This window comes from Oncorhynchus nerka, linkage group LG27 (genome assembly GCF_034236695.1).
Source record: "Oncorhynchus nerka isolate Pitt River linkage group LG27, Oner_Uvic_2.0, whole genome shotgun sequence".
NCBI lineage: Eukaryota > Metazoa > Chordata > Actinopteri > Salmoniformes > Salmonidae > Oncorhynchus > Oncorhynchus nerka.
In genome coordinates, this window is record NC_088422.1 from 22,118,376 (window position 1) to 22,137,631 (window position 19,256).

The 19,256-nt window shown below is 41.5% G+C and overlaps 1 protein-coding gene and 1 long non-coding RNA gene across 3 annotated transcripts; one reads left to right on the top strand and one right to left on the bottom strand.

The window, feature by feature from the left end:
* Nucleotides 1–2,837: 2,837 nt before the first annotated feature.
* LOC115111362 (Rieske domain-containing protein-like) lies at nucleotides 2,838–14,188 on the top strand. 2 transcript variants are annotated; one of them, XM_029637339.2, is made up of 4 exons: nucleotides 2,838–2,992; nucleotides 8,347–8,562; nucleotides 13,304–13,338; nucleotides 13,630–14,188. In XM_029637339.2, exons 2-4 carry the CDS (start codon nucleotides 8,376–8,378, stop codon nucleotides 13,939–13,941), a joined length of 534 nt encoding a protein of 177 aa, XP_029493199.1. In that variant the 5' UTR covers nucleotides 2,838–2,992; nucleotides 8,347–8,375; the 3' UTR covers nucleotides 13,942–14,188. The 2 variants fall into 2 exon arrangements, with proteins under 2 accessions (XP_029493199.1, XP_029493198.1); XM_029637338.2 differs by lacking the exon at nucleotides 2,838–2,992 and having other exon boundaries at nucleotides 6,561–8,562.
* LOC135565282 (uncharacterized) lies at nucleotides 9,151–13,634 on the bottom strand. Its single transcript, XR_010461473.1, has 2 exons — nucleotides 13,091–13,634; nucleotides 9,151–10,950 (listed from the first exon to the last, which is right to left on the bottom strand). It is a non-coding gene; the product is annotated as an uncharacterized LOC135565282 (long non-coding RNA).
* Nucleotides 14,189–19,256: the final 5,068 nt, after the last annotated feature.

The following is a 19,256-nucleotide window of genomic DNA, read 5'->3' on the forward strand; positions in this document are numbered from 1 at the left end:
CAAGGACTATGCACCAGAAAAGGAAACATAGCTTTTTTCTATGGATATCTTTAAGAAATGGCTTTCTTCTTGCCACTCTTCCATAAAGGCCAGATTTGTGCAATATACGACTGATTGTTGTCCTATGGACAGAGTCTCCCACCTCAGCTGTAGATCTCTGCAGTTCATCCAGAGTGATCATGGGCCTCTTGGCTGCATCTCTGATCAGTCTTCTCCTTGTATGAGCTGAAAGTTTAGAGGGACAGCCAGGTCTTGGTAGATTTGCAGTGGTCTGATACTCCTTCCATTTCAATATTATCGCTTGCACAGTGCTCCTTGGGATGTTTAATGCTTGGGAAATCTTTTTGTATCCAAATCCGGCTTTAAACTTCTTCACAACAGTATCTCGGACCTGCCTGGTGTGTTCCTTGTTCTTCATGATGCTCTCTGCGCTTTTAACGGACCTCTGAGACTATCACAGTGCAGGTGCATTTATACGGAGACTTGATTACACACAGGTGGATTGTATTTATCATCATTAGTCATTTAGGTCAACATTGGATCATTCAGAGATCCTCACTGAACTTCTGGAGAGAGTTTGCTGCACTGAAAGTAAAGGGGCTGAATAATTTTGCACCCCAATTTTTCAGTTTTTGATTTGTTAAAAAAGTTTGAAATATCCAATAAATGTCGTTCCACTTCATGATTGTGTCCCACTTGTTGTTGATTCTTCACAAAAAAATACAGTTTTATATCTTTATGTTTGAAGCCTGAAATGTGGCAAAAGGTCGCAAAGTTCAAGGGGGCGCATACTTTCGCAAGGCACTGTACCTAGCCGGTGGGGATTCCAGTGGGGTGCCCCCACCCAGGCAGTGGCAGTGCTGGCAACACTAGCTGCAGTAACCCATGGGGAGTGGGTCACACTCGGACATTCAGAGAGGGGGTATATTATTATTATCAAAAGTCTGACTGCATGGAGATGCTTGGGAATATGGTCAATACGGGGGATCGTGTTGTGGGTGTTTCAGGGAAAAGGGGTACATTTGACCTCCATCGTCTAGGACATGACGATGGTTAATAAAATCTCCCCATTTCTGCCCATTTGAACTTGTTATCAGTATAAAAGACACCTGTCCACAACCTCAAACAGTCACACACACTATGATCTAGCCAGGTCATTACAATATGTATTGTATCAAATGGTAGCCTACAATGGAATATAAATCAATAGGCTACTTGATGGCCAACAGAGGCAAATGTACCATTCTCCACATTTAATGTCAGTTTCATTGAGGACTTTTCTCCCATAAAAAGAACCACGCAAGGGAGTTCCATAACTTCCATTTCAAATGTCCACTCGGGCAGCCCGAGACCCAAGAACAGAGCATACATAAAACACTTCGCTTGATACCGTTTTCTTAATTAAGCAAAGTCAACATTAGAATGCAGTTCAAAACACCTCCTAGCAAATTGATATAATGCGCTCTTGTGCACCCAAACTAGTTTTCCAGTTATTTATCTCCATTATTTCTTGATGTGCATCAGTTCTAGCGTATTCATGTTTTATGGAAAAAGTGTTGGAAATAGGCATGTCTATAAGAACAATCTAAGGATGCATTCCAAACACTTAAAAGACACACCCAATCCCCTCAGCCCTCAAAATTAAGTGACACTTATATTGATGTATCATGACGTCTGACGAGTATACACTTGCAGGGCAAGGGGCGAGGGAGGATGTTGGGAAAAAGTTTGGATGTTGCCACACACATGCCTACTTGTTAACAAAATTAAGGAAGTTTCCTTTAAAATTATTCATAAATATTTTCCTGCCAACCACTATATGAAGAAGTTTAAGGAAAACATCAACTCAAATTGCTCCTTTTGTAATGACCACCCAGAAACAGTGTTGCATCTTTTTTTGGCATTGTATTCATGTAAGAAAACTGTGGCAAGACATTAGTAGATTTATAATTGAACACATTTATGAAGATCTTACACTATTGTGGAGTGATGTACTGCTTGGATTCTTTACCTACGATAGAAATAAGCTGAAACATTTATGTAATTAATTTCATTATTCTTTTGGCCAAATTTCATATTCACAAATGTAAATTTACAAACAAAGAAACACATTTTCTTACCTTACAAAAATAAATGGAACTGTATTTTAAGACAATGAAATACTCTACTAACAAAAAAGCTGTTAGAATTATAAGTGTATGTATGTCCCTTAAGGTCCTTGTGTAATGTGATATTGTACCCGCTAGCTCAATTGTCCATTGTATATTATCCATATATACTTGTGCTCCCTCATGTACTTCCTGTATTGATTTGTTGTTAATAAAAAAATACAAATAAAAAACATTTTAAAAAGGGGCGAGGAAGGAATGAATTTTAAATGGACCGCCCTTGCCTTATATGCGCTAGTCAATTATGATTTCATGTCTACTTATATTAACTATATAAGTGTAACGACCCTGCCACACGAGCATGCTTTGCGGCACAGTCGATAGCGTGCCGGACCTCGGGCTTCGAAAGTCGAGGGTTCGAGACCTGCTCCCTGCTGTTTCAGTCATTACATAATTATACACCTACTGTATGATAGCTAGCAAATGAATTAGCTAACTAACGTTAGCCTGCCTAGCTGGAACTTCTGGAGGAAACATTGTTTCTTTCTACAATTTCCAAAAATTAGGCAAAATAAAACGTCATTACTTTTACGATACGTGTTTGTTCATTAGTAGCACAATTTCTAACTTATTTACATTCGTTTTTACATAAAAAAATGTATGTTGACTCCATATTGACGTTGAGGTTTTACGATTTGACTTTTCTTAGCGGATGTACAATCATCGCGAATTGAACTATGGGGCGTTTCAGGCCCCGAAGTGAACATAATTGTACACTCGCAAACTCCATTAAAACGAGGGCGGAGGGGCTTACGTTGTAAACTTCCCTTGTTTGGACCGTAGACAGATATGCCGGCGGAGATTCCCCAATGACATAAGGCAGGGTAAGTGGACGAGAGTGTGTGTTTTATTTGAAACGCAGCCTAAATAGCCTACAACTGGTAAAAAAGTTGTCACGACGTGCGTGCATTGCTGCTCTCTCGCTTACGTGACTCAGCAAATAGCTGTAGCGCTCTCTCAACACACACACACCTCCGCCCCCCCATCCAATCACTCAGCAACAACCTGCTCACTGTCATCAGCAGGTTTTCAAAGTAGACCAATTTTTTGTCCATACCGGAGTCGTGGTCAGATTTGACGAAAGGAGGACAGGAGAGAGACTGTGTAGAAAGGGGACATAACCGTGGTCAATCGCGTAATTTAAATATTTTAATTGTTGTATTATCAATACAATGAGAGCCTTTAAAAAAACACAGTTCTCATCTAGAACATGGAATTTGTGGTAATGCCATTAGATTGATGGCATTTTGGAAATATGAAAAACACGTGACTGATTCAGGTTATACAATTACAGCGCGGTATGAAACATAATAAAACATGTTTCCATTGGGATACTATTAAATGTAACACCAAACATTGGCGCTCAGTCAGAACAAAGATTGTCTATTATATTGACAAGATATTCAAGTAACCGCTCTAACAATGGAAATACATGCGCTCAAAGATAGGAGACGAGATCAGGTGGGACCATTCTAGCCAATGATAGGGCAGATACGCGCGTGAACAGGCCATAATGCCGCGTTTATGTGCTAGCTGGAACTAGGAAACTCAGAAATGTCCAACTTGCTAACAGGTTGAACGCGGCACGTGTCAGAATTTCCAATAGGAAATGTGGCGCCAGACAATTTGACCGGGAACATTTAATTTACCAGACATTTGAGAAATATCCCAGACATTGGGTGCTTAACCTGATTAGGGCGTCGACCTAAGGTGTTCAGAATGACAAATCACATGTATTGTAACGACCCTGGCTTAAAAAGCGCGGAAATCGACTCTGCCGCTCGAGCATGCGTTTGCGGGACAGTCGATAGCTCCGGACCTCGGGCTCGAAGGTCGAGGGTTTGAGGCCAGATCCCTGCTGTTTCATTACACTGGTGTCAGAAGTGATCGGACCTTGCAGCCACGACAGTGCGTGTGCTTGGCCGGTGTGCGCGTTCCTGTAAGACGTAGAGTCGCAAGCTCTTTGAAAAGAGGAAGTAGTGTAAACGAACCTGGGTTTATAAGCGCGGAAATCGACTCTGCCACTCGAGCATGCTTTTGCTGCACAGTCGATAGCGCGCCTGACATCGGGCTAGAAAGTCGAGGGTTCGAGACCTGCTCCCTGCTGTTTCATTACAATATTGCCAACGATCTTACCAAATTCTGATGTGCACTTTGAACATGTTATAGTAAAAAACAGCAAAACCACTAGCCTATGTCAATCAACTATAGTATAAACGTTTAGGCTAACTTTTCTGTTGGTCAGCTTGGCGAGAAAGAAATAGCCTATTCCAAACAAGACTGGGACCGTTGTGGGACGATAGATCCCAAATTCATACAACCAGTAGGCTACATAAAAAATAAGCAATGAGTCTGATGCAACATATCAGAACGTCAATGTTTAAATGTTGATAAACTATTATTTCTTCACATTATTTATAAGCGCAACAATGCGGACAAAGCAGTAGGCTAACGCGAATGTTCGTTCCATAAACGGCACTGCACATGTGAGTGGTTTCATGTGACAGAGATGAAAATATCCAGTTAGAAATCGAGAATAGGCTACTTTGAAGCAAGGTAAGCCGTGACTCATATATATTAAAACGTTCAGGTTTCAAACAATTAAGTAGGCTATATGTTTTCAAAACGCATACTGCCTCCAGCTAATTGCTAAGTGGTGTGGGGCGAGTTGATGAAGCCTGCCTTCCGTTGCCGTTTGATGCCGCATTCAAAACAAATGGGAAATCTACGACTTCCGACTTCAGTGTGTTCAAGACAACTGGAACCTGGGGAAAAAACGAGCTCCGACTGATAAAAATCGCTTTGAACTGTCATCCAACTAGGAATTCCAACTTGGGAACTCAGGCCTCTTTCTAGAGGTCCGACTTTCGAACCTGAAGATCACTGACGTCATGATTTGACCTCCATTTTTCTGAATTCCCAGTTGTCTTGAAAGCACCACAAGCAGTTCTTGCACGGTCTGACAGATTTTCCAGTCAGTCTCTGTATGCTGTACACCTGTGACCAGATACATAACAAATATACTGTACACACGCACCAATTTAATTACACAAAATTATGCAAATTAACCTATAGACCGATAAGCATGACTAGTAGTCAAATGTATTTCTATCAATGAATAGGCTAAGAAGCATTTTTTCACTATTGGATTTTTTTCCTTCTTCTCCAGGGCAATTGGCACCACTTTCATTTATAGCCTTTTATATATTTTTTTGCTGATTTTATTTATAGGCTTTTATTTTACCGGCTAATGGAAACCCTGGCATGTGTATAACAACAACCAGTTAGCAAGTCAGAGTTTCCTAGTTCCGACTAGCACATGAACGTGGCAATAGAGATAGGACTCATCTTTGTATGTGTGTCATTAAAGTGTCTATGACAGCATGGGCATAGACGCCATATTAAAGTAGTAAATGTTCTTCATTGCCAGTTGACTATGCTAAAATGGGTCTCTATGAGAACGTGCACAACTCAGTGGCTGCCTGTTCAGGGCAGAACGACAGATTTGTACCTTGTCAGCTCGGGGGTTTGAACTTGGGGTTACTAGTCCAACGCTCTAACCACTAGGCTACCCTGCCGCCCAATATAAAACAAATCCTTCCCAAAGTTGCCTAAATACCACTTAGGCCTATATATATTAGTGCATTCGTAACAACCTAAACATTACAAAACGTAATAAACCTGACGTAGCAAATTAGCTATTACATGTTTTGTTGACCAAATTCGACACTCATTGACCTCCATTCAAAAAGTCCTTACTTTGTGGACAGATTTTGGGTGGAGTAAAATCTCTTCTCTTCCTCTCTGGTTAGTGCCAGTTCAACGCTCATTGCAGAGGCGTTAGTAAACGTCAGCTATCATATTTCATACCTCGAGAGGTAGCCCAATACGCTCCACCTGTTAGATAAAAATAAGACTTATAAGACTTATAAGACTTAGCCGACGTATACGTGCTCAATTTAGTAATAGTGTCTATTTGTAGGCACTAACTCCGCCATGGACAAAGCCCCAGGAAAATTAATGGCATTTTGTTTTTTTGGGTGGGATAAACTCCGATAATAATGTCTGTGGTAAACGCATGCTTAGGAAATCTTATACGTTTTGTTGTATGAAATAATATTAATCAGCTAAGGTCACTTTTTAAATACATTTTTGAATGTGTTTTTTTTAAAGCACAAAGGCTTCATAATTCATAAAGGTCATGTTTAACTGACTGCTATTCAATCAGAACAAAACGTATAAGATCTAAGCCTGTGTAAACTGAAAACAGCAATGCAAAAAGAAGAATAATTTAACCTTATCAATTTGATTAGCTTGCTAGGTCTATTGAAAGACCAGAGCTGTGTTCGAATACTCATACTAACTGTAGTATGTGACGTAAATGTAGTATATAGTTTGTATGCCAAAAGTTCCGGGATGTCCTACTACGTTCACCAAAAGCCGACGTATACAATCAGTGGACACTTTCAGCGATTTTTTTTTCCGGGCCTATAATGCAATTCTTCAGAAAATCGGCTAGGCTTCACAACGTTTTCAGATTTTAAGAAAATGGTCGGAATATATGCAGCCAAAGGATACATTCATTGCTATAACTAATTATGACAAATGTTAAGAAAATGCTGACCAATGTAACCAAATAAAAGACCTTACACGTTATGTTGGTTGACAATTATGCTAACTAACTACCCAATACTTATTGACTTGATTATTCCCGTAATTTAGCGAAGTGGTATAGTCATTGCGCGTTCTCAATGGACATTCGGGTGCGTTCGTAAATTCGCTCTAGCTATCTACTCCGATTTCAGATGTGAATTAACGGTAAATGTAGGCTACTACTGGTGATGTATGTAATGGGGAATTGATAGACGGCACACAATTAAGTTTTGAAACAATGAATACCCACAAAATATCGGGATAGAGTGCATTCTGGAGAGAGACATGCGTTTTGCATCTAAGCCACAATCCCCAAATTCTTGGACCGTGACATCCCTGCAGCCTCTTCAATGGATTAGTCCACTGAGACAGGTGCAAATCATACAGGTGTCTTATGTGCCATTCATTTTTTTTTTTACTATTTGCGACTGCTGACAAAAAAATGTAATGTTTTCAGTACAGACCTCCTTTGTCATACAGTAGGGTATTCCATATAAGGCACCCCGACCTTATGAAAGTTGCACAGTTTACCCTTAATCTTGTAATAAATTAAATCTAGTGATACATAACTTGATATTTCCGCCATCCATTTGACAGGTTAATCAACCTTTCAATTAATTGCAATGCATTTCTTAGACGCTATAAATGCTAGGTTACACAGTTTGTTTTGATAAGTCTCCAGTATAAACATTTCCAGCAAACAAAATCAGGGAGAAGGGATCATCTGTATACATGCTGAGATAAAATGTCATACTCTTTCCAGGAATTCAGATAGTCGTCACAAGATATGCAAATATGTACGCCGATATTCCTTTGCGGAAAAGGGTTTTTTGGTTCTCTTGCTACCAAAAAGGGTTTTGGGCTAGTTTTCAAGCCTTGTGGGCTGTTTTGAGAAGCCATTGGGCTATATTTTTTTTAGCTTGCCCTGGCAAACCTGAGTGTAGTGTTTGTAATGCAAGATGGAGGAGACTCTCAGAGATCCGGAGCCTTCAACCGCAAGGGGGCATTGACATGGTCATTGAAATGCATTCCATCCGCCAGAACATAATGTGCTTATGGGTAACGTGAACAATGCTTAACATGCAACACAAATTGTGGAGCCTGCCAGAGTGCTTGATGAATGCTAATCTCGGTTACCCATAAGTAAAATTCTCGCGAAAATTGTACTTTAGCCATTTATATGTGAATCTGTCTATGAGAGATTAGATGCATGGTTGTGCTTAAAAAATGTGAGATTACAGTGATCTTTATTTATTTTTTAAAATCTTTATTTAACTAGGCAAGTCAGTTAAGAACCAATTCTTATTTTCAATGATGGCCTAGGAACAGTGGGTTAACTGCCTTGATCAGGGACAGAATGACAGATTTTTACCTTGTCAGCTCAGGGATTCGATCTTGCAGCCTTTTGGTTACTAGTCCAACGCCCTAACCACTAGGATACCTGCCGCCCCTTTAGTTTAAACCTAGTTCAGGTTGATGTTAAAACATACACACACAAACTACTAAATGTTTCTCTCTCTCCCAGGAGTGCATCTACATTTGGAAGTTGTCAATATGTTTTCTGAGGAAGAGCAGACATCCCCTACATCCTCCTCTTCATCGCCACCTCCATCCTCCCACTTCATCGGGAGGAAAGAAGACGTTGTCCAGGCCAAGCGTGTCACCAAGCTGGTGGGCGGGAGGGACGTGCTGGTTCTGTGCCACCAGGGCAAGCTCCACGCCATGGACATGCGCTGCTACCGTAAGGATCGGGTCATGGGTGTGTGCAAAATGGATGTTGGGGATAGTTGTGTATTTATTTTCTGGTTGAGAGAGCGACACATTTTTTTTTTTCACGATGTCGTAGTTTCCTAAGTCAAAGTTTGTACCAACAGATGTAGCCAATTGAATAGCCTATGATTATAGAATATGCATAAATGCATCCTCCAATTGCAACATCTCCCTATGCCCACACATGTTGTCTAAAGAAAATGTTATATTTTTACCAAGTTAGGCATAGGCTACCTCATTTCAAAATAGGCCATCATCACTGTCAATGGTGAATGATAATTCTTCATATTTTACCAGTGAAACATCCAAACTGCATCTCCGTGCCAATCATTTGGTTGTTCTCAATTAGTTTCATGGTAATATGCATTTAGATCTCCTTGAATTACTGTTTCATGAGCGAACTAGAGCAGATGGTGTTAACAAACGAAGAGCCTTTCTTCCATTTTGTTATAATACAAACATACATCTTGCCAAGTGGTGCGTTCTGTTGAGTTTTGGCACATGAGAAAAAAAATGTGACTCTTCAGCTATCCATCCTAAAATATAGTTTGAAATGAGGTGTTTTAGGTGTAACAGTAACGTTATAGGCCTACTATGCTATGGTATTACTGTATATTAAGTTTTCTTATGCAATCATTATGTGATCTTGCAAGACATTGATTCAGCTTTGCTCTAACTTCTGCATAAAGATCCCTCAGCGCTCACAACAGGCAACCTCTGACAAAAGTCCCTCTACTTCTATTTGAGGTGAAAATGATGAATCAGACACCTTATCGATAACAACAGCTCGTGGTCCTCCTGGAATCAGAAGTTTGTTTTTAATCAATGGAGGAACGTAATCAGAGAAATGCTGATGAATGTTTTGCTCGAGCTGTGTATGCCACTAGCTCACCTCTGATGCTCACAGGCAATGTGTATTGGAAGAGATTTCTGAATGTTCTTTTCCCAGCATACACCCCTCCAACCAGACATGCTTTATCTACTAATTTGCTGGATGCAGAGTTCAACAGAGTTCGTGTAGGTCAAGCAAATCATAGAGAAAGTAGACTGTATTGCAATAATCTCTGATGGGTGGTCGAATGTTCATGGGCAAGGAATAATTAACTACATCATCTCCACCCCTCAACCAGTATTCTACAAGAGCACAGAAACGAGGGACAACAGACCCACCGGTCTCTACATTGCAGATGAGCTGAAGGCAGTCATCAATGACCTTGGACCACAGAAGGTATTTGCACTGGTGACAGACAATGCTGTGAACATGAAGGCCGCTTGGTCTAAAGTGGAGGAGTCCTACCCTCACATCACACCCATTGGCTGTGCTGCTCATGCATTGAATCTGCTCCTCAAGGACATCATGGCACTGAAAACAATGGATACAAGAGAACCAAGGAAATGATTAGGTATGTGGGTCATCAAGTTATAGCTGCAAACAAAGTGAGAAGAAAATAGCACCACATTGAAGAAGCCCAGCAACACCCGTTGGGGTGGTGTTGTCATGTTTGACAGTCTCCTGGAGGGGAAGGAGTCTCTCCAAGAAATGGCCAATCACAGTCTGGCGATATGGACAGCCCCATCAAGAGGATCCTCCTGGATGATGTATTTTTGGAGAGAGTGGTAAGCAGCCTGAAACTCCTGAAACCTATAGCAGTAGCAATTGCAAGGATTGAGGGAGACAATGCCATCCTGTCTGATGTTCAGACTCTGCTTGCAGATGTAAGAGAATAAATCCATACTGCCCTGCCCACTTCACTGTTGCTCCAAGCAAACTGCAGTTCTGAAATACATCAAAAAGTGTGAAGACTTCTGCTTGAAGCCCATACACACCGCAGCATACATGTTGGACCCCAAGTATGCTGGCAAGAGCATCCTGTCTGGTGCAGAGATCAACAAGGCCTATGGTGTCATCACTACCGTGTCTCGCCACCTTGGCCTGGATGAGGGCACGGTTCTTGACAGTCTGGCGAAGTACACTTCCAAGCAAGAGCTTTGGGATGGAGATGCAATATGGCAGTCGTGCCAACATATCTCATCAGCTACCTGGTGGAGGGGACTTTGTGGATCTGAGGCTCTTTCCCATTGCCTCCATCATCCTCCAAATCCCACCAACATCAGCCGCCTCAGAGTGCAACTGGTCCTTGTTTGGGAACACACACACCAAAGCACGCAACAGGCTGACCAATACAAGGTTTGAAAAATTGGTTGCCATCCAGGCAAATTTGAGTCTTTTTGAGCCTGACAATGAGCCTGACAATGAGCCATCCTCAACAAGGTTGGAAAGTGACAGTGAAGATGAGGCATCAGAGTCTGATGTTCAAGAGGTGGACATTGAGGAGGTCCAGGGAGAAGACATGGAAGCCTGAGAGGATACAAACAAAGCTTTAGTTTCAGAATTTTACAGATGTATGTTGAAAATGTTTTTGGGAGATGCGATGGATCATTGGGGATCATTCAATATTCCCTTTCTTTTGTTGTTCAGTGAAATCATCCCATGTGAAGAGTCAATTAATTTAATTAAAGTTCAATTCATAACTACATTGTTTTTTTTCTTCATTTCTATTGGAAGGATTGAATCATTTGCAATTGTCTACTTATGATAAGGTAAAAGGTTTGTTTCTGTCTCCATATGATATGGTAAATATATCCAATGCAAACAACATCTACATTTAAAATGGTATTAATATTAATTCCCATATATTACCACGGAAAGTTTCCACCTCAGAATTTTCCCTCAAATGTGCAACCCTCATGTCATGTCTAATCAAGGTGGGTGGAATCAGGCGCAGAGAGCAGATAGCGATATAAAGTTTATTTCTCCGGTGAACAAAACAAACACGGTCAACCCAAACACACACAGGGTGAAATTATCCAACACAGGATAACAGACTAACCGGAGAATAAGAAACACAAAAACACCGATAGACGAAATGAATGACAACATAAACAATCCCGCACAAAACAAGGGTGGGACAACCTACATTATATACAGACACTAATTAACTAAACAACACACAGGTGCAACCAATCAGACAAAACCAACAGATACACGAAAAGGGATCGGTAGTGGCTAGTAGGACGGTGACGACGACCGCCGAGCACCACCCGAACGGGCAGGAGAGCCAACCTCGGAGGAAGTCGTGACACCTCATCTCAACCAATAGCCCATGCAGGCTAAATATCCCAAGCAGGGGTACAGCAACTTCTTGAGAGAGTCAGGCACCTTGGGCTTTATGGTGACCCCTCTGGTTTGGGTGTCCTCGGCAGGACGGTGTCGCCCACTTTGGCCATTCTGATTGGCCAGAGTGGTCAAGCCTCCAATGGGCCTCTGCACTGCACATGTAACAGTATAGCTTCCGTCCTTCTCCTCGCCCCTACCTGGGCTCACACATCAACAACTGCCTCCCACGAAGCATCGTTACCCATCGCTCCACAAAAGCCACGGCTGTTGCAGAGCAAGGGGAACAACTACTTCAAGGTCTCAGAGCGAGTGACGTCACTGATTGAAACGGTATTAGCGCGCACCCTGCTAACTAGCTAGCCATTTCACATCGGTTACACACACATGTAGCTTATAGTTCTTCATCATTCTTACCACCGCCAGAGGAGACAAGGAAGAAACCACCATGTACCTCTAGGCTGCTAAACATATTTATTTGGTTTGTCATTCTATTGTTTTTCATTTTAGTGGTAATTAAAGAGAATGTATTTATAATTTATCCGAATACATTTTCCAGAAATAGTTTTACTAGCTGTGTGTATTCTCATATTGAAAAAAGTGAGGGAGCGCCGCTCCCCCGCACTCCGGCAGTACTACACCCCTGGTTGGGAAAAGGAATAGATTGGGGCTAGAAAATTCCACTCCTCCAAACCAACATTCCCCATGTTTTACGATGGACAGTATATCAGTTGACCTTTAAAAGCAGCACAATAAAGTCATTATTAGGATTCGCCCAATAATGGAGTAAAGGAGCCTGACCTTACTATAGTCCAAGGACCTTACATGTTCTGTTTGGAGGTGAATTGGCTTTGGTAGCCAAAACAGCCAGATACTCCATTTAAACATGAATCGATTCTCAATTGCGGTGCGGGTACGGTTCTAGAAACATAAAACCCTCTACTTTCATATCACAAAAAAATTATTTCACAAATGCAAAATATACAGTTTTAACATTTGCAGCCAACAGTATTTTCCTGTGACAACATGTTTGTGGTGTCCGTCTTCCATTTAGCCTACACACAGGTGTTCGGCGATAGCTAATTAGTTTATGTAGTCGACTCTGTTCTCCGTTAACAAGCGCAGTAACAAGAAAATATGGCGGTGTGGGAACCCTAACCCTATAAAAGTGTGTTGTAATTGAACCTTTTTTTATTTTTTATTATTTATTGTGATATGAAAATGTCTGAATTAAATCATTTTTTAAAATGTAAATAGAATATTGTAGAAAGAAGGGTCAAGACATTTTCTTTTTTGTCATTTGGCTTGTTTTTGAGAAACTTACCTCAGCCGCTATTCACTTCATTGCTCTTTGTGTGGTATCAGGGCACGCAAAAGACATGAACAAGCTCCAAAAACACCAAAATACGTCCTTTTAGAAACAGACATGCTCTCAGTATAGTGATGTAGGTTGTTAGATGTTAGCGTCTATGAATAGGCTATACTATCTATCCCTGACACTGAATTCCAGTGGTGTTGTACTGTCTTATCTTGCCAGATACTGGTGGACCACTGCAGGAGGGAGATATCGAGGTCAGTCGTCTGATTTCTCTTTGACCTACTACTTGTTCCACACTGTCCTCATGAATCCTGTGCTTTACCAGGAATCCCAGGCTCTTTCTCCATTGTCTCTCCTCAATTCCTTGCCTCATCAAAACGCAGTGGAGGAAAGTGTCAGACGGGAGGGATCTTCTCCATTGCATTTTGAAAAGGGAGCTAGGACAGACAGTTGAGAAGAGCCCCACTCTTCTCTCTCATTCCTACAGCTCATTCTCATAGCTAAACAATCTTTTGTTTTTCTGTTTGTTTCTCTGATGTGCCCAGGAGTTTGATGGGCGGATGTGCATCGTGTGTCCGTGGCACAAGTACAAGATCACGCTGGCGGAAGGCGAGGGGCTGTACCAGGCGGTGAACCCCTCGGCTACACCCCCTAAACCCACCTGGCGCTCCAAAGGGGTCAAACAGAGGGTTCACCAGGTCACAGAGGTCAACAGGGATGTGTATGTCACATTTAATGACTCGCCGGACACCATTGACTCTGACTTCTACCAGACAGAGAGATACAGGGCCACTATAAATAAGGCCCAGCCCAAGACAAAGAAATTACCTGAGAAGGTGACGAGCAGGAAAGTGTAAGGATTTGGGCCATTTTGGTTGGGGGAAAACCCCTAGTGATACTAAATGTGTCTTTTGTTAGCACCGTGGAATAGTAAACGGGTGGTGCAGGTACAAGACGGACTAAGTACTTCCCTATCAGCAGCTCAAAGTGTAATCTCTGGGTTATCCTTTCGTATCCTCCAGTGCACTAACTGAGCTCAATCTTTTCCAAGTTTTCAAATTTGTACACACTTAAATATGTGTTTAAAGATTTTCTGTTTTTCTACAGGTGCAGTCTTCCTATATTTCTTCAGTTTTGTTTGACTTGTAATGTCTGCGTCTATACAGCAAACGTCTTCAAGAACGAAAGCAGGACTAGTTAACATTTGTGTCTTTTATTTTATACAAAAGATAGTGGTTAAGTGATTTAAAGATGTTTGGATGTAAACATTACTGGAGGAACCGAGACAGGCCTACAGTCATGAAGATAGACGGGTGACAAACATCAGAGCTATAGATGACACACAATGTTTGGTCTCAGTTCAGCAGACAGAACGAAGGCAAGGGGTTTTCCAGGTGGTGCATATTCACAGCTGTCTGTGGCCAAAACAGAGAAGGACAGAGAGATGAGAGGTTGTGTGGAAAATCAGGTGAGCTAGCACTGATACCCTACACAGTCACAGTATCAAGAAGAAGCCCTGCACAGAATAGTGTGAAATGTTGTTCATTGCAGTACCTGAAGATCATTGCAGCGATCCGATTGATTTAAGCATTCCCTCCAGTTTCCCACTCTTATCCAGCGCTTTAACGTCACTGCCCCCACCAACACACTTCTTACCAACGAACACCCGTGGCACCTTCACACACACACACATTCATATGGATTATAAGGATTAATATATTTTTCAATTAATGTAGGAATTTGATCATGATGGTATCAACATTGCAAAGTATCAGATTGTTTTCATTTCCCTAATGTACTGTTTTGCTGACAATTCAATGGGAAATCAGTGGGGGGCTACAGTAGCCCACTGAAATTAATGGATTTAAGGTTTGTGCACACGGTTGTGTCGAACTGTATGCTTTCCGGTGGATTCCCATTCATTTCAATGGGAGGCAATCCGCACCACTGCAACTCACCTGGCAGATTATGCAGACTAGCACAGTGTTTTGGATTCGTCCAGTTTGTGCGTTGCTTTTCTGTGCGGTATCAGACACGTAAATAGATAAACCACCGAATAAATTTCTAATGTGTAGCATGATTACTTTTGTTCTGATGCAGTACATAAATTGCGAAGACTACTTAACATTTACCGTACAGCAATGTAATGATGCAGTCTGTGTGCACGCGGCGTTAGGCGCGCTTCAAACCGCTTTTGCGCAACTCCTGCCCGCCTTTCTGAACATGGCTCATTTGCTGAGTCACTGTGACTGACAGTAGCAAGACTAAAATTAAAGTATGAATACACTAACAAAATTAGGCTACTTCTATGTACTTTGAAGGGTTGCCATATACGAAATAAATGTTTTATATGGGTCCTTCTGGGGGGGGGGGAAACTGTCGGTTGGTACAAGAGTTAAAAAACAGACTAGTAAAAGGCTGGATAACAAAGCGAAACAAAAATGCATTCACTCACTGTTCGTTCACCTGTCATTTTATTTAGGTAATCCTGGATTTCATTCATGTCATCTCGTCCAGTGATGTCTATGAATTCCAAGTGTCCAGATTTGAATCCATACTTTGACAAAACATCTTTTGCCATTACGCAATATGGGCATGACGGTTTTAGAAACACGACTACTTTGTCCCCTTTAATTCTGGCCGTAACGAATTCCTGAGCCATGTTGCTATTTAGAGAGCCGCAGCGTTATGAATAGAGTAATCCAACAGATTGTAAATATTTATGACTGAAATTGAGAGAGAGTTGGCGAAACGATAGCCAGAATAGATTCCAACCTTACTCTTGTTTACAGCTGCACTGGGGTCGGACAGGCTTCCTGTTTAGATTAGGACACTGTGGAGCCAGCGCAAAATGTGACTCAGAATACAGGGATGAGAAAAGCTTTGTAGTGAGAAAGAATTGTCCCATTTTCCCGTAAAGCACGTCAGCTCAAATTTCAATCTGTCAAAATTGTACACGAGATCCATACAAAACACCTTCTAATCAGTTGTACAAAATTGTATTCTATTTTATGGGGTGCGTGAAAAAAATCACAATGCAAGTGGTGAGATGCGCATTAGGCCTATTCTTTGTTGAAGAAAGTGTTAATTGTTCTGGGTAATAAAACTAATTTGAAGAAACATAAATAATCCCGCCATCATTATTCATTTTCACTTTTGTGCAGTTCAGTCTGCCCTTACCCAACGAAAGGATGTCTAGACCACCTTATTCGACTACGATTCTAGACCAAGACTGGAAGGGTCGAGACCAAGGCAAATTCCAAACCAATAAATATTTTGGGATTCTAAAAAGTTATTTTCCAACCCCAATTTTGCCAAAATGTCTTCTGGCTATCCGCAGTCTGCAATCACAGATTATAAATCAATGAACATATTGTTTTGAGATTTAGTCAAGACGGAGTTGATCGATGTCCGATCCCGAGACAAGACAGAGACTATCAAAAGCGGTTTTAAGACTACAACACTGAATCTCACACCCGTTTTTTTGTGTGTTGTGCACTACCTTCACTGATCTGTTAAACGAGGTTGTTGCACAGAGACTTTTGACCAGATCACGTTCAATATTGCCTCAAAGATCAATACTTAAAGTTGAGCCTATATATTCTTGTGCCTTAACTTGTAGCTACATCGTTAACCTGGAATGTTAGTGTGAGCTCTTTAAAGAAATGCTCTCAGTTTATGCCTCCTCACACACCAGAAGTAGGAAACCCATGTCATAAAGCCATACAGCATTGTCTTTACATGTATCAGGTAGCTTAGTGGTTTAGAGCACTGGGCCAGTAACTGAAAGGTCACTGGTTTGAATCCCCGAGCCAACTAAAATCTGTCGGTGCCCTAGAGCAAGGCACTTAACCCAAATCTCTCTGGAGCAGAAAGTAAAATGTAAAAATACCCACACACAATAACACGTGTAACCAAATACAGTGGGGCAAAAAGTATTTAGTCAGCCACCAATTGTGCAAGTTCTCCCACTTAAAAAGATGAGGCCTGTAATTTCCATCATAGGTACACTTCAACTATAACAGACAAAATGAGAAGAAAAAAATCCAGAAAATCACATTGTAGGACTTTTAATGAATTTATTTGCAAATTATGGTGGAAAATAAGTATTTGGTCAATAACAAAAGTTTATCTCAATACTTTGTTATATACCCTTTGTTGGCAAGGACAGAGGTCAAACGTTGTCTGTAAGTCTTCACAAGGTTTTCACACACTGTTGCTGGTATTTTGGCCCATTCCTCCATGCAGATCTCCTCTAGAGCAGTGATGTTTTGGGGCTGTTGCTGGGCAACACAGACTTTCAACTCCCTCCAAAGATTTTCTATGGGGTTGAGTTCTGGAAACTGGCTAGGCCTCTCCAGGACCTTGAAATGCTTCTTACGAAGCCACTCCAGGGCGGTGTGTTTGGGATCATTGTCATGCTGAAAGACCCAGCCACGTTTCATCTTCAATGCCCTTGCTGATGGAAGGAGGTTTTCACTCAAAATCTCACGATACATGGCCCCATTCATTCTTTCCTTTACACGGATCAGTCGTCCTGGTCCCTTTGCAGAAAAACAGCCCCAAAGCATGATGTTTCCACCCCATGCTTCACAATAGGTATGTGTTCTCTGGATGCAACTCAGCATTCTTTGTCCTCCAAACACGACAAGTTGAGTTTTTACCAAAAAGTTCTATTTTGGTTTCATCTGACCATATGACATTCTCCCAATCTTCTTCTGGATCATCCAAATGCTCTCTAGCAAACTTCAGACGGGCCTGGACATGTACTGGCTTAAGCAGGGGGACACGTCTGGCACTGCAGGATTTGAGTCCCTGGCAGCGTAGTGTGTTACTGATGGTAGGCTTTGTTACTTTTGTCCCAGCTCTCTGCAGGTCATTCACTAGGTCCCCCCGTGTGGTTCTGGGATTTTTGCTCACCGTTCTTGTGATCATTTTGACCCCACTGGGTGAGATCTTACGTGGAGCCCCAGATCGAGGGAGATTATCAGGGTCTTGTATGTCTTCCATTTCATAATAATTGATCCCACAGTTGATTTCTTCAAACCAAGCTGCTTACCTATTGCAGATTCAGTCTTCCCAGCCTGCTGCAGGTCTACAATTTTGTTTCTGGTGTCCTTTGACAGCTCTTTGGTCTTGGCCATAGTGGAGTTTGGAGTGTGACTGTTTGAGGTTGTGGACAGGTGTCTTTTATACTGATAACAAGTTCAAACAGGTGCCATTAATACAGGTAACGAGTGGAGGACAGAGGAGCCTCTTAAAGAAGAAGTTACAGGTCTGTGAGAGCCAGAAATCTTGCTTGTTTGTAGGTGACCAAATACTTATTTTCCACCATAATTTGCAAATAAATTCATAAAAAATCCTACAATGTGATTTTCTGGATTTTCTTTCGAATTTTGTCTGTCATATTTGAAGTGTACCTAAGATGAAAATTACAGGCCTCTCTCATCTTTTTAAGTGGGAGAACTTGCACAATTGGTGGCTGACTAAATACTTTTTTGCCCCACTGTACATGGTATGTTGTCCATTCAAATTGAATAGGTGTGCTTTTCACACGCAGATAATCTGTTGATTTAGTGTCTCTAGCAAGCAAGAGGGGATTTTATTAACTGATGAAACATGGCCTGCTGCGGCCACAGCTGTCTCCTTCCAGAAAAATGGCCTCACGACACAGGCAGTCTTCATGTATCATTGCTGTCAGGGTCATGTATTGCAGTGTGGCTGCCTCTTTCCACCTCTTCCTTTCCCTGATCCCTTACAAACCAACATGAGAGAACCTTAGGAGTGTCCAGTCCAACCCCAACTTCTACTGTAGTGTATTAAACACTAAAACGATGTCTATAATACTTATCATTGGACTGATAATACAACACACAATTCAAAAGATGACAAGATAAGGTACCATATTGTCTACATGGCAGGCTCACCATCATGTAAAATGATATAATGACGGAGGCTATTTTCTTCTTCATACAAGGATTTTATGTTTTTCAGTTCTTTGAGGGGAACACCTCAGTATATCTCACTTGCTCAGGAAGGGCAGCAAATGTCATAGAATTGCTCAGAATATAGTTCACACATCTCTCCTGTGCTCGTCTTTTAGACAGAGGCTGAATGTGTGATAGCAACTGGTGTGTGACGAGGGACTAGAGGCCAGTAGTACTAAATAGAG